This window comes from Rana temporaria, chromosome 13 (assembly GCF_905171775.1).
Source record: "Rana temporaria chromosome 13, aRanTem1.1, whole genome shotgun sequence".
Lineage (NCBI taxonomy): Eukaryota > Metazoa > Chordata > Amphibia > Anura > Ranidae > Rana > Rana temporaria.
Genome location: NC_053501.1, coordinates 105,398,497 through 105,414,628, shown reverse-complemented (window position 1 = coordinate 105,414,628; position 16,132 = coordinate 105,398,497). Strand labels below are relative to the sequence as shown.

Genomic DNA, 16,132 nt, shown 5'->3' with positions numbered 1-16,132 from the left:
TTGGTCAAGACAGGAAATCAAAATGTTTAACCTACACAGGATGACAGACGACGAGTACATAGAGTGAGGCTGCTGTGTATTATGACCACATTTAGAGGAAACCGCCAGTTGCATAATACAGAAATATACCAGCTATACCATATATCAGGGCTCAAAATTTCAAGTCCTGAGCTACAAGCCAGGCCTCAAGAGTTACTCGCCACCAGTTGCCCCACCTAATTCATACACTGCCCTGCGCCTAATTGCACCTGTAAACACGCCCTCGTAGATTATCTCATGGAATGACAATGTTTTATGCAGAATCAAGTTACAAAATTAAATATTACCAACAACAACTTTAACAAAAGGGGACAGGGCACTGGGGGCAGACCAGAGGGACAGGGCACTGGGGGCAGACCAGAGGGACAGGGCACTGGGGGCAGACCAGAGGGACAGGGCACTGGGGGCAGACCAGAGGGACAGGGCACTGGGGGCAGACCAGAGGGACAGGGCACTGGGGGCAGACCAGAGGGACAGGGCACTAGAACTGGGTCTCTTCCCCATTCTCTTGCTGTCTCCTCTGCAACTCCCATCCATCCTCTCTCTCTCTCCCATTCATCTCATCATCAGGAGTCTGTGTGTGCGGCTCCACGTTTGCATGTCCCCACTTCCCCCTTTTATTCAGGCTGGCAGAGAGGAGAGGAGCTGCAGCACAGCGGGAGGGAATACAATCCAGCGCTGAGATCCACACAACTGCACAGCCATTGACACCATAGCACAGCGCACACTGACAGCGCACAGCACACATTGAGACCAGTCTGTTCACAGTGCTCAGGCTAAACTGTTGGACACTTACATAGAGCACAAGGAGAAGAAAACTGCACAAACTGGAAGGCTGCCGCTCTCATGTCAGGGCAACTTTCAGTGAGCGCTGCACCGGAGTGGTAATTTTTGCAATCCTCCACCTCACTCATTACTTTCTGCTCTCCAGCTACATTGGTCGGGGCCCGGGGGAGGGGGCAGGCTCAGAGAGGTCATACTGTTAGGTCCCATGGCTTAATGAGAATTGTAAGGAGAGCACCTGTGTACTGCTCTGCCAGTGCGCGGCTCACCAGACTACTTTTCCCGAGCATGCACCTTTCCTCTTTGGCCGCCAATCTCATCGGGACTCTAAGTGTAGGCACAGATTGGAGGGGGATTGGTCATGCAGCCCTGTCATCACTCGCCCCCAGCTTAAATCCACTCGCCAAATGCTAGTAGGCGAGTGGAAATTTTGAGGGCTGCCATATATAACATTAAAATATAACTATACAATATGCACTGACCTCAATGCTCTGTCTAATTGGTCGACTGTGGCAGATGAGGTTTAATGTTGATAAATGTAAAGTTATGCACTTGGGGGCTAAGAATATGCATGCATCATACATAATAGGGGGAGTACAACTGGGGGGATCTGTAGTGGAGAAGGATCTTGGGGTTTTGGTAGATCATAAGCTCAATAATAACATGCAATGCCAAGCTGCGGTTTCCAAAGCGAGCAAAGTCCTTTCTTGTATTAAGAGAGGTATGGACTCCAGAGAGAGACAGAGATATCATTTTGCCCCCCTGTACAAATCATTAGTAAGACCTCATCTGGAATATGCAGTTCAGTTTTGGGCCCCAGTTCTCAAAAAGGATAATCGGGGAACTGGAGAAAGTGCAGAGAAGAGCAACCGAAGTGATAAGAGGCATGGAGGAGCTCAGCTATGAGGAAAGATTAGAGGAACTGAATTTATTCACTCTTGAGAAGAGGAGAATTAGGGGGGATATGATCAACATGTACAAATATATAAGAGGTCCATATAGTAAACTTGGTGTTGAGTTATTTACTTTAACCACTTAAGGACCACTGCACGACTAAATACGTTGGCAGAATGCCATGGCTGGGCACATGGACGCATATATACGTCCCCTTTAAGACCCCAGCCATGGGTCGCGAGCGCGTCGCCGGCGGCACGCTCGTGACCCGGTCCGAAGCTCCGTGACCACGGGACCCGATCGCCGCGGGTGTCCCACGATCGGGTCACAGGAGCTGAAGAAGAACTACACAATATACAACATTCATTTAAAGCTATACAATATATAACATTGTAGCTATACAATATTGGTGCTCTATGTATCCGTATAAGGCTAGGTTCACACTTGTGCGGGTGGTTGCGGTTGAAGGAATCGCATCCACAAAAACCTGTAGCCAAAACGTGCTGCTGTTTTACAGATGTGCAAGGCTGCAATTCATTCTTAATGGCACTCCCACGCATCTAAACACATGCGATTTCGCCCTTCACCAAAGGATTTGGACCATAAAGGCCCATAAAGACATGGATGGATAAAGTTTTGGGTGGAGGAACTTGACTGGCCTGCACAGAGTCATGACCTCAACCCTAAAGAACACCTTTGGGATGAATCGGAGTGGAGACTGCGAACCAGACCTCCTCGTCCACATCAGCGCCTGAACTCACGAATGCGTTTCTGGAAGAACGGTCAAACATTCCCACAGACACTCCTAAACCTTGTGGACGGCCTTCCCAGAAGAGTTGAAGCTGTTATAGCTGCAAAGGGCGGAGCCAACTCAATATTGAACCCTACGGACTAAGACTGGGATGCCATTAAAGTTCATGTGCGTGTAAAGGCAGGCGTCCCAATACTTTTTGTAATATAGTGTATATATTGTTTTTTTTCTCTTTTGACTCAAAATACTGCACTTTAAAACCCAAGACCTCGTCCTAGTCACTCAAAGGCATAATATAATTCAGCATTCCCTTCTTGCCCTTTCCCAGAAATCTGTGTGCAGTCCAATTCTTCTCCTTTTATACTGGCAGTGTATGAAGCTGTGCAGTCCAATTCTTCTCCTTTTATACTGGCAGTGTATGAAGCTGTGCAGTCCCATTCTTCTCCTTTTATACTGGCAGTGTATATAGCTGTGCAGTCCTATTCTTCTCCTTTTACACTGGCAGTGTATATAGCTGTGCAGTCCTATTCTTCTCCTCTTATACTGGCAGTGTATATAGCTGTGCAGTCATATTCTTCTCCTTTTATACTGGCAGTGTATATAGCTGTGCAGTCCTATTCTTCTCCTTTTATACTGGCGGTGTATAAAGCTGTGCAGTCCTATTCTTCTCCTTTTATACTGGCAGTGTATATAGCTGTGCAGTCCTATTCTTCTCCTCTTATACTGGCAGTGTATGAAGCTGTGCAGTCCTATTCTTCTCCTTTTATACTGGCAGTGTATGAAGCTGTGCAGCCTTTTTCTTCTCCTCTTATACTGGCAGTGTATATAGCTGTGCAGTCCTATTCTTCTTTTACACTGGCAGTGTATATAGCTGTGCAGTCCTATTCTTCTCCTTTTATACTGGCAGTGTATATAGCTGTGCAGTCCTATTCTTCTCCTTTTATACTGGCAGTGTATGAAGCTATGCAGTCCTATTATTCTCCTTTTATACTGGCAGTGTATGAAGCCGTGCAGTCCTATTCTTCTCCTTTTATACTGGCAGTGTATAAAGCTGTGCATCCCTATTCTTCTCCTTTTATACTGGCAGTGTATGAAGCTGTGCAGTCCTATTCTTCTCCTCTTATACTGGCAGTGTATGAAGCTGTGCAGTCCAATTCTTCTCCTTTTATACTGGCAGTGTATGAAGCTGTGCAGTCCAATTCTTCTCCTTTTATACTGGCAGTGTATGAAGCTGTGCAGTCCTATTCTTCTCCTTTTATACTGGCAGTGTATATAGCTGTGCAGTCCAATTCTTCTCCTTTTATACTGGCAGTGTATGAAGCTGTGCAGCCCTATTCTTCTCCTTTTATACTGGCAGTGTATGAAGCTGTGCAGTCCTATTCTTCTCCTTTTATACTGGCAGTGTATATAGCTGTGCAGTCCAATTCTTCTCCTTTTATACTGGCAGTGTATGAAGCTGTGCAGTCCTATTCTTCTCCTTTTATACTGGCAGTGTATAAAGCTGTGCAGTCCTATTCTTCTCCTTTTATACTGGCAGTGTATGAAGCTGTGCAGTCCAATTCTTCTCCTTTTATACTGGCAGTGTATAAAGCTGTGCAGTCCAATTCTTCTCCTTTTATACTGGCAGTGTATGAAGCTGTGCAGCCCTATTCTTCTCCTTTTATACTGGCAGTGTATAAAGCTGTGCAGTCCTATTCTCCTTTTATACTGGCAGTGTATGAAGCTGTGCAGTCCTATTCTTCTCCTTTTATACTGGCAGTGTATAAAGCTGTGCAGTCCTATTCTCCTTTTATACTGGCAGTGTATGAAGCTGTGCAGCCCTATTCTTCTCCTTTTATACTGGCAGTGTATGAAGCTGTGCAGCCAATTCCACCTTGTAGACCAACTAACCAAGTACTTTCACTATCCTGCAGAGGAAGCACTCCACAGTATGCTTGAGTAACCGCAGAGCCTCTTTGTAGTTCCTATTGGTGTCCTCCTTTTGTGGCTTTGGTCAGTAGATTAATGGTACTCTACAAGACACAAAGGAAATTCTGCAAGTTTTTTTTTTTTTTGGTTTGCTGATTAGAAGAAAAATATTGTAGCACCCTTTGTTCCATACTGTAAGAAACTAGGGGCCAGATCCACAAAAGGGATACGACGGCGTATCTGCTGATACGCCGTCGTATCCCTGTTTCTATCTATGCGACTGATCCACAGAATCAGTTACGCATAAATATCCTTAAGATCCGGCAGGTGTAATAGTTTTACACTGTCGGATCTTAGGATGCAGTACCGCGGCTGCCGCTGGGGGCATTTCTCGTCGAAATTCCGCGTCTGGTATGCAAATTAGCACTTACGGAGATCCACGAAGGTTTTTCCCTTTGTTAATTTTCCGTAAGTGTTAGTTTGCCGTCGCAAAATTAGGGCTGCTTTTACAAAGTGTAAACTTAGTACACCATGTAAAAGTATACCCTTCTTTCCCGCGTCGCTGTCAAATTTTTTATTTATTTTTTTCCCCGCCGCATCTCTTTTTTACCCGTCGCGATTCACAAAACTCGGCGTAACGCAACGCAAAGCACGTCGGGAAAATAGCGTCGGGAGCATGCGCAGTACGTCCGGCGAGGGAGCGTGCCTAATTTAAATGGGACTCGCCCCATTAGATTGGGCCCGCCTTGCGCCGGACGGATTTAAGTTACACAGCTGCAAATTTCTAGGTAAGTGCTTTGTGGATCGGGCACTTAGGTAGAAATTTTGCGGCGGTGTAACTTAAATCGGAACATTTAAGTTAAGCCCGCTGGTTGTGGATCTGGCCCTAGATCTCTAGATACTTATTTTGCTAATAAATGTTAAAGCGGAGTTCCACCAATATAAAAGTCAGCAGCTACAAAAGTGTAGCTACTGACTTTTGTTAATCGGACACTCACCGGTCTCAGGTTCCAGAGATGCGGGCGTACGAAGCCTAGCTCGTCTCACCCTCCTCTCTGCAGCGCCAGCATCGTGACTGTGGGCGCCCGGCTGTGGCTTCACACAATGCAATGCGCGAGCCACGTTGCATGCGTTGATTGGCCGGGTAATCATCTGGGACCTGTGACGTGTCCTAGATGATTGCCGAGAGGGAGATGGCAGAGGTGAACCTCCTTCCGGTTCCCAGGAAATGGGAGCTGGAACCCTCTAGAAAGAGGGTTTCCGCCCCCCAAAAAAATGATATGCCAAATGTGGCATGTCAGGGGATCACCTTCCCTTAAAACGGAAGTTACATTTTTGGGTGAAACTCCGCTTTAAGTATTAGTGGCCCATATTTTTAAAGCCTCTACACCAGGGGTCAGCAAACAGTAGATTTGAGACAAGAAAAAAAAGCATATATTGAGAGTCCAAGGGCCGCACACCCCAAAATGTTGTAAAGACAAAAATGGAGAAATTCCCCCCAGGGGCTTTTAAGCGACATACTGTGTAAAGTATATAAAATTCAAAGACATGGAAATGTATAAAATATATTTTTACTAGGTTTCTGTATCACAGGTAATGCAGATGCAGATAGTTGTAATATTAAATACATTCAGGTTACAGACAGTTTGAGACCTAACTCAACAACAATTAAATATTAAATGATACAATGGAATAGTATATAGTGCCATTGATAAAGTAGATTCCATAAGAATACCCTGACGCGTTTCGACCACAAATTGGTCTTCTTCAGGGGGATTTGTATTCTGGAAAGATGTCAAAAAGAGGTATGTTAGGTTACTAACATTCAAGCTAAATGCTGGCACCCATAGTACAAGTAGTCTGGATATATTTACTATTCGAAGCATATAAAAGATGACATGTAACCAGAGATGATGGCCGTGGTGCAGACAAAAGATCCCAGTATCCCCAGGTCGAACGTCCCAGTCTATCCAGGCGGGAATCAACCAAACAGAGGCTTGCAGGGAGTCTCGGGTATAGACCTGCGAAAAGGGGGGGGGGGGGGGGGCTAGGAAAAACAGACGACACCCATAATGATTCAATATGTGTTTGTAATAAGAATATAAAGTCATTGTGTACTAATAAGATCTTGGCATAAATATGTATAAAGGAATATGGTAGAGTATAAAAGGTATTGCAAACAGTAGATAGATATCGATACACCATTTTGTCAGGGCTAGGCTCAGCCCTTCCTTCTCTGAGCTGGCTGCTCAGCTGTCAGCTAATTGCCAGCTCCTATCTCTCCACAGTGACTCACCTGTTGATGATCCTGCTGGTCAGTCCTGCCTACTTAAGCCTTCCAGTTCACTTGCTCTCTGCCTTCGTAAATAAGGGCTACTTTTACTGTACATCCATACAGGGTGATACTGTGGATATACTGGCATACAATGTGCCACCGTCTCGATATTGTATAGATCTGGCTAGGAACTAGTAATTTTGGACTTTGAAGGCACACAATAGATATGATAAGAAGCTAGATACATTTATTTTATGGAAATGTCGTAAAAAAACTGTTACAAATATAAAATCAAAGAAATTAAATGAATAACTGGTCCACACAGATTATCACAATCGTAGCACAATTCTATCATAAAAAACTCGAAACAGAGTATAATTTGAAATTAACTGTGCGATGTGTAACCAGGCGGTGGGTCCAGAGGAAAGGAGGGCTCGCTCTACATGTTACGTGTTACAAGTAACGCTTCCTCAGGAGCATAGACATATGGATATGGTTAACCGCGTTGCAAGTAGACAACAGTCGGTCTTTAACCTAGCATTAGCCGTGGTTCAAAATAACCACACACATTGGCTAGTTAGGGGAGTGTTATCGTTTAAACAAAATTATGATAATGAGTAGCAGGACGGTCATGTGCTGGTAAGCAGAGAAAACGATCCCCAGGGGGCACAGGGCTGGTCAAAGGAACAGTGGCTATGTTTTTAAGCCAAGCAGCAGTGAACAGGGGGATAACCGTGAATAACAGAGCGCTGGCTTGAAAATTTAGAAGTGGATTCAAAGGTAAAAAAGGTCCTTGGAAGCCTGATGCATATAATATATGTGTGCCGCCACGTAGTGTCCCCCGATCGCGAAGGACGCCTGCTCTCTGCCTTCGCCTTGGTCAACATCATAGAGAGGGAACCAGGAAGTGAAGTCTAAGAGATGTCTAAGAGATGTCTAAGGCTGAGAGGTCAGGAAGGATTGCACTAAATAGTGTGACATATTTGCAAAGTTTATGCTGCAGAACTGACCCAGGGATCCCCATAATCTTCAAATTATTCCTCCTGGACCTGTCCTCGATATCAGCAATCTTAGCTTTGACCTTATCCATTTCCTCCTCGTTGGTGGCATCTGAGATCATTTATAGTAGAGGCATATTCCCCCATCTTGGTCTCTATGTTATCTTCCTGTAGCACCCTCTAGTGTACTAGAAGTAGAATGGCTAGAGTTTTTTGAGAGTAGTTAAATTTCCAGGCTTTGCTGGCAGCCAAGCCTGGGTGTATTTGATCTGGGTTGGGAGTGACTCAGAGTAGAGCTGGTGACTCATAGGCAGCATTACCCAGACCTTCCACTTCTTTCCAGGGCCTTCTAGAATATTCTGGAAAGGAAGGAGGAGATGGGAGGTAGAGCTGCTTAGGGTGTTTTGAGGAGCCCTGACCAATCCCCAACCTGTTTAAATGGGTCTTGCCAGACTTGCATATAATCACAAGGCGAGTAATCCCTGTAAATGCACTATTTTTAATGTACCAAAAAGTCAGTGCGTTCACGACATGGGACTTTTAAAGGCTCAGGTAAGTAAACGGGGGGTGGGGGGGGGGCTGGGGGCTTTTAAACATGAACCTTTACAACCCCTTTAAGAAATTCAGTATATTAAACTTGTAGATTGAAAATTTAAATGAAATTGTCCAGAAATCTTTATTTTATTTTTTCTTTAAGTCAATATGTGCATGGCCACCGTGTGGAAGATCTGTAAACTCACTAGAAAATCAGTTTCCAGATATACATACAGTACTGGAGATGACGCCAGAATGTGGTTTATTTTAACTAGGAATCACTTCCCCTTAATGCAAAAATAAAAAAACACACATGATAATGTATCACAAAACAGGAAGACTATACAGGCATTGGCACATAGCAAATCAGTATCATCCTACTCGGTCAGGATCGGTTTTACTGAGATGCTGTTACTCGGGATAAGAGGTTCCAGTCTTTATCAATGTAGCGCCCTGCTCCTGATGACCAGGCGCTATGTTTAAATTTAGTGGGTGTTTGAGCTGGTAGTTAGCTCAGACTCTGATGATTAAGGGCCCTTTCACACTAGCGGACCGTATGTCCGCATTTTCATCCGTCTGTTTGCGGATGAAAACGGGACATACATGGGTCCCTATGTGATTACGGGTGTCAGTGGATGAACATCCGCTGAAACCCGGAATTTGTCCGCCTCGGCAAAGATCCGCATTTGCAGACGGAAGAAATCCTATTTTTCTTCCGACTGCCGGATCGGATGAACACGGACATACGGTCCGTGTTTGTCCGATCCCCCATAGGGGAGAGCGGAGGAAACACAGGGCGGTCCCTGCACAGTGTGCGGGGACCGCCCTGTCAGCTGCCAGCTCAGCGGGGATTTTACGGAGGATCCCCGCTGAGCAAAGCGGACACACGGAGCGGATCATTACTGATCCGCTCCGTGTGAAAGGGCCCTAAGGCTAAATCAGCCTCTGTTCCAGTCTATGGCTGTGCTTGGAGGGTTTTCCCTTCGTTTGCCTGTAGGTGGCGTTACCGCCACAGACCAATGTTGGAACACTGGCAGGCCAGAGTGTATTGGGTATTTTTCCTCGGGACAAGCCCAGTGGGAGTGGTCTCCCAGCTGGGGAAGAATACTTAAGGGGCAAACGTCAATTTCTCAGGTCCTTTTTGTCTCGTGGCCCTCCTGCAAGACTTTCTCCCTGGTGTGGAGTGTTGTGCTCGCCCCCTCCCTTGGACTACAGGAGAATCAGGACGCTCTCTACGTTGCAGATAGAGAAAGGAGCTGTGTGTTAGTGGGCGTCCTGACTCTCCAGTAGTCCAAGGGAGGGGGCGAGCACGACACTCCACACCAGGGAGAAAGCCTTGCATTACTGTGTGGAGTTACAGACAGAAGAACAGGAAGTGAGGATTTCTCAGAAGAAATAAGGACATTTAAAAGCAAAATGGAAGGATGAGGTAAGTGAAGGAGGACTGCACTAAGGTAAAGGAAGATATTTAGGGGAAAAAAAATTGTACCTTTACAACCCCCTTTAACCCTCAAGTGCTTTTTTTTACCACTACTATTCCTTTATACTGGCTTTTAACATTTTCAAATGCAGCAAATTAGAAAGTGGGTGAAAGGTTTAGCACTGGGAAACACTTTTTGAGAGATAAATAGTGCATTTTATATACAACTATATAGATCATTCCAAAATGAGGAACAAATCTGGAGGAATGAGGGACAGGGACTTTTTTCCAAATCAGGGACAGTTGGGAGCTATGTGGAAGAACTGTCATGAGTTGCAGTTAGTTGGGTTTTTTAATGTTGCAGTTCTTCTTTTTAAATTAAAGATTGTGAAAACTGATAGGAATGATCTCAGCCCGTGTGCCCGCCGCCTTTTCTGAAGCCACTTTTGCTTCCTTCCTCTTTTAAGCTGCCTGCAGCTGAGCTCTCCATGCAACAACCTGCTTCATCACATCTATTAGGACCTGTTGGGCGCTGCCATTTGTTGACCTCAAACCTGCTTTTCTCAGTCCTTGTAAATACAAAACGGCTCAATACAACTTGACTGCATGGAAAGATAGGTGCGGGTCAGACGGTGGTCCGATGTCATAGTGAAGGAACTCAGGAGCATCTGAAAAGGATCAGAAAGCACCGGAATCCATAATACATTTTTCTATATATAAAAACACTGGTTGTATTTCTCCTCAGCACAGAATCGGGATTGTGTAATATGGATGGAGCGATGTATGGACTGCAACTTCCATTTCCCATCATCCTCATCTGTAAGTAAATCATTTCTCAATGCTCTCTCTGTATTTTCCTACGTAGGTATTTTTAAAATATATTAATTGTATAATTTGTTCCAGAAACATGCTTGTAATCCAAAGCACTTGTACATCAAAGCATTTTTTTTATAGGGTATAAAAGAGAAGAGAGGCGCCTCTAAGTGTAGCAATAAGTTGCTAAATGTTATACCTTCATTAACCGGTTAACGCCCGCCGCATGTAAATATACGTCCACAGAATGGCACGTACAGGCATATGGGCGTACATGTACGTCCCTGCCTTTCCGCGGGTCGGGGGTCCGATCGGGACCCCCCCCGGTACATGCGGCGGTCGGATTCCCGCGGGGAGTGATCCGGGACGACGGCGCGGCTATTCGTTTCTAGCCGCCCCCTCGCGATCGCTCCCCGGAGCTGAAGAACGGGGAGAGCCGTATGTAAACACGGCTTCCCCGTGCTTCACTGTGGCGGCGTATCGATCGAGTGATCCTTTTTATAGGGAGACACGATTGATGATGTCAGACTTACAGCCACACCCCCCTACAGTTGTAAACACACACTAGGTGAACCCTAACTCCTACAGCGCCCCCTGTGGTTAACTTCCAAACTGCAACTGTCATTTTCACAATAAACAATGCAATTTAAATGCATTTTTTGCTGTGAAAATGACAATGGTCCCAAAAATGTGTCAAAATTGTCCGAAGTGTCCGCCATAATGTCGCAGTCACGGAAAAAAAAAAAAAAAAAAAAACGCTCATCGCCGCCATTAGTAGTAAAAAAATAAATAAAATAAAAATGCAATAAAACTATCCCCTATTTTGTAAACGCTATAAATTTTGTGAAAACCAACCGATAAATGCTTATTGCGATTTTTTTTTTACCAAAAATAGGTAGAAGAATACGTATTGGCCTAAACTGAGAAAAAAAAAAAAGGTTATGTTTTTTGGGGATATTTATTATAGCAAAAAGTAAAAAATATTGCTTTTTTTCAAAATTGTCGCTCTATTTTTGTTTATAGCGAAAAAAATAAAAACCGCAGAGGTGATCAAATACCACCAAAAGAAAGCTCTATTTGTGGGGAAAAAAGGACGCCAATTTTGTTTGGTAGCCACGTCGCACGACCGCGCAATTGTCTGTTAAAGCGACACAGTGCCAAATCGCAAAACCTGGCCTGGGCTTTAGCTGCAAAATGGTCCGGGGCTTAAGTGGTTAAATGTAACCATATTGCTACACAGTCTGATGGACCGTTTTCATCAGACCAAACCGATTGTGTGTGGGCCCCATCGGTTATTTATTCTTCGGTTAAAAAAATTCAAACTTGTTTTAAAATTAACGGATGGATACCTAACCGAAAGAAAAAAAACGATCGTCTGTAGGCACGTCCATCGGTTAAAAATCCACGCATGCTCAGAATCAAGTCGACGCATGCTCGGAAGCATTGAACTTCATTTTTTTTCAGCACGTCGTTGTGTTTTACGTCACCGCGTTCTGACACGATCGTTTTTTTAACCGATGGTGTGTAGGCGCGACGGACCATCAGTCAGCTTCATCGGTTAACCTATGGAAAAATCCATCAGACCGTTCTCATCGGTTTGACCGATCGTGTGTACAGGGCATTAGAGGCTCCTCTCTTCTCTTTTATACTCAGTTGTGACATGACACTACTCCATTATCAAGACATCGCTTGTATATCAAGGACACATTTATCAAAAAATGTTGCTTGTCTTGCAAAACGCTTTCAAAGCAAGTTACTCTCAAACCAAGGTTTTTCCGTATACAATTAGTCCCCAAAGTAGCATTAACTTGTTTAAAAATTATCATCAGTCTATTGACAACGTAATAACACTCTCTTATTCCATTGAACTCTTCAGGTCATTGGACTTGGAGGAAAATAAAAACTTCATTCCCAGCAATTACAGATTTGTTGATGTCACTATGGGGAAATTCCAAAGCACATGTCCTGTAGTTCTTCCTAGGGTTTCTGTTTTTTTTTCCCTTATGGTAAAGCTCTTGAGTTGGGATCTGGCAGTTGTGGCGGCCAGTCCATCAAAGGCAGTGGCGGCTGGTGCTCAAAATTTTTAGGGGGGCGCAAACAAATGAAAAAAAAACAAAAAAAAAAAAACACAATTGCAGCCTCACTGTGCCCATCAAAGGCAGCCACTGTGCCATGCCATCAATTGTCACCACTGTGCCCACATCAATTGTCCCCACTGTGCCCACATCAATTGTCCCCACTGTGCCCACATCAATTGTCGCCACTGTGCCCACATCAATTGTCCCCACTGTGCCCACATCAATTGTCCCCCACTGTGCCCACATCAATTGTCCCCCACTGTGCCCACATCAATTGTCCCCCACTGTGCCCACATCAATTGTCCCCACTGTGCCCACATCAATTGTCCCCACTGTGCCCACATCAATTGTCCCCACTGTGCCCACATCAATTGTCCCCACTATGCCCACATCAATTGTCCCCACTGTGCCCACATCAATTGTCCCCACTGTGCCCACATCAATTGTCCCCACTGTGCCATAAAACACAGCCACTGTGCCCACATCAATTGCCCCCACTGTGCCCACATCAATTGTCCCCACATCAATTGTCCCCCACTGTGCCCACATCAATTGTCCCCCACTGTGCCCACATCAATTGTCCCCCACTGTGCCCACATCAATTGTCCCCCACTGTGCCCACATCAATTGTCCCCCACTGTGCCCACATCAATTGTCCCCCACTGTGCCCACATCAATTGTCCCCCACTGTGCCCACATCAATTGTCCCCCACTGTGCCCACATCAATTGTCCCCCACTGTGCCCACATCAATTGTCCCCACTGTGCCCTGTAAAATGCTTCCAGTCAGATTGCCCCCCCCCCCCCCCGCCCGGCACTTACCTTTCTGGGATTTGCCGTCCTCCTTCCACGGTCCCTCGATGTCTTCTGCCGCCCTCGATGACGCTTCAGCCAATCAGGTTACCGATAACCAGAATCAGTGAACCTGATTGGCTGAGACGGCCGTCAGTCTTATCCAAGGGAAGTAGCACACTACGTTCCGAGGATAAGACATCCGGGAGCTGAAGGGCTGTACTGGGAAAGCCTATCCGCTGGCTCTGAAAGGCACTTCCGCACGGCCAACCAGCTGTCCTTATTCAGATAATCGGCGCCCAATGTCCAGTTATCTTATTAGGCTGGCCACAATAACATACACTCATGCAATGCATGAGCGTATGTTATTTGCGCGACGCTGCAAAACGAATTCTTAAAAGCCTTAAAGGGCCGTTTTTGTTTTTTTTAGGACTACAGGACGGACGGACGGACGACGCCCCCTATGGACGGGCTGCCACTGATCAAAGGCCATACTCTGTCTTCCTTCACTCATAGTTTGTCATAGCTGCTGCGCTCTGAGTGGACAGGCGATCTCAAGGGATCTGTCACGTGTCCCTAGAGATCCCCTAAAGGGAAGGGCTGCCTAAGGCGAGAAGAGAAGTCGCCGAGGCGGTCCCTGGGCGAAAGCAGGAATTGGGACAGGAAGTCCCACTCCTACCGAAGCCCCCACTCCCCCCCAAAAAAATGACATGCCAAATGTGGCATGGCAGGGGGTGAGGAGTGCTTAAGGAGGACGTTCCACTTTTGGGTTGAACTTCGCTTTAAGTGCTGACCACCGAGGAATGGTATGTCATTAAAAATAGAGTTGGTAACCTTTTGTCATAGAATGTCATCAGGAGGTGTGGCTACGGCCATCCACTCTGCTCAATATATACTACTAATATACTACTAATTGACCACAATTATTCACAATTTAAAGAGGAAGTAAACTTCCTCTGCAAACTTTTACCTATAAGTAAGTCTATAATAAGGCTTACCTATAGATTTAGAAAATATTTCCTAAACCTGTACTGTACAGTTTAGGAGATATTTCCAGTGCATGCAGCCAATGACCTCACTGGGGCATGCGCTCTGAAGGAGCCGCCCACGTGTGCCGTTCCTTCCAAGCCCGTGCCGTGAACGACCCTCCCCCGCCCCCGTGATCTCGTGGAATCCACCACGGAGACAACTTTTATCAGAAAGAGGACCGTCTGCTGTTTAAGAATATACTGGTGTTATAGCAGCTATCTGCAGCCATAACCCCGGTCTTCTACGTCAAAGTACCGACGTATAATAATGGCGGGTGGTCCGCAAGTTTATATAACAAAAAATTGTATTAATCATTTTTATGTGTAAAATAAGAGAAATGCATTTTCTAAATCATTTTCTGATAATTTGTCAGCTTCCCCATTAGATAAAGAGGCAATTTATCATATAAGGATGGAGATGAAGACAAGGGAGGCAGGTTTGGGGGAATTTGGATTTTAATGCAAATATCCACGTAATTTCCAGTCCTGATATCTCATTTATAACACTTTTTTTTCCTCTGTTCCTTTTAACAGCTCTGATCGGACAGCTAGGTAAGTTTACATTTTTTTTATACATATATTGTTAGAAAATTATGTATAACAACCTTATGATTTTTCAGTGTTGGGACGATACAATTGTATACATACAAACAGTGGTGGCTGGTGCTCAAAATTTTTGGGGGGTGCAAACAAACGAAAAAAAAAACATAAATTGCAGCCTCACTGTGCCCATCAATTGTCGCCACTGTGCCATCAATTGTCGCCACTGTGCCATCAATTGTCGCCACTGTGCCATCAATTGTCGCCACTGTGCCATCAATTGTCGCCACTGTGCCATCAATTGTCGCCACTGTGCCATCAATTGTCGCCACTGTGCCATCAATTGTCGCCACTGTGCCATCAATTGTCGCCACTGTGCCATCAATTGTCGCCACTGTGCCATCAATTGTCGCCACTGTGCCATCAATTGTCGCCACTGTGCCCATCAATTGTTGCCACTGTGCCATAAAATGCAGCCACTCAGCCCATCAATTGTTGCCACTGTGCCATCAAACGCAGCCACTGTGCCATCAAACGCAGCCACTGTGCCATCAAACGCAGCCACTGTGCCATCAAACGCAGCCACTGTGCCATCAAACGCAGCCACTGTGCCATCAAACGCAGCCACTGTGCCATCAAACGCAGCCACTGTGCCATCAAACGCAGCCACTGTGCCATCAAACGCAGCCACTGTGCCATCAAACGCAGCCACTGTGCCATCAAACGCAGCCACTGTGCCATCAAACGCAGCCACTGTGCCATCAAACGCAGCCACTGTGCCATCAAACGCAGCCACTGTGCCATCAAACGCAGCCACTGTGCCATCAAACGCAGCCACTGTGCCATCAAACGCAGCCACTGTGCCATCAAACGCAGCCACTGTGCCTTCAAACGCAGCCACTGTGCCATCAAACGCAGCCACTGTGCCATCAAACGCAGCCACTGTGCCATCAAATGCAGCCACTGTGCCATCAATTGTCACCACTGTTCGTCCTCTGGTTAACCATTTGGAAGCCGATTAGAGCCCACAGGCAGGCTCTGATAGACACTTCCAAAACACACCCACGGCTGTTATTCAGATGGCCGATGCTCAACGGGGGGCCAGCAACCTGAATTGTGGGCAGCGACAATGCATGAATCTATGTATTGTTGAGTGACTGGTGCAGGTGACAGGGGGCGGCGCTCCTGCGCCCACTATGGACGCACCGCCACTGCATACAAATGTTTTATAAAACAAAATTCTTAAAAGAGAAGTATGTTTTTTTCTTTTTTAAGATTCA

The 16,132-nt window shown here is 45.6% G+C and overlaps 1 protein-coding gene across 2 annotated transcripts in view; it reads left to right on the top strand.

Annotated features, from left to right (window-relative positions):
* Positions 1–10,016: 10,016 nt before the first annotated feature.
* LOC120920735 (high affinity immunoglobulin gamma Fc receptor I-like) overlaps positions 10,017–16,132 on the top strand; it is a 152,193-nt gene continuing 146,077 nt past the window's right edge. For both annotated transcript variants that reach the window (XM_040332978.1, XM_040332980.1), the window contains exons 1-2: positions 10,017–10,421; positions 14,847–14,864. In XM_040332978.1, the coding sequence (XP_040188912.1) occupies positions 10,370–10,421; positions 14,847–14,864 (70 nt within the window). In that variant the 5' untranslated portion in view covers positions 10,017–10,369. The remainder of the gene's footprint in view (positions 10,422–14,846; positions 14,865–16,132) is intronic.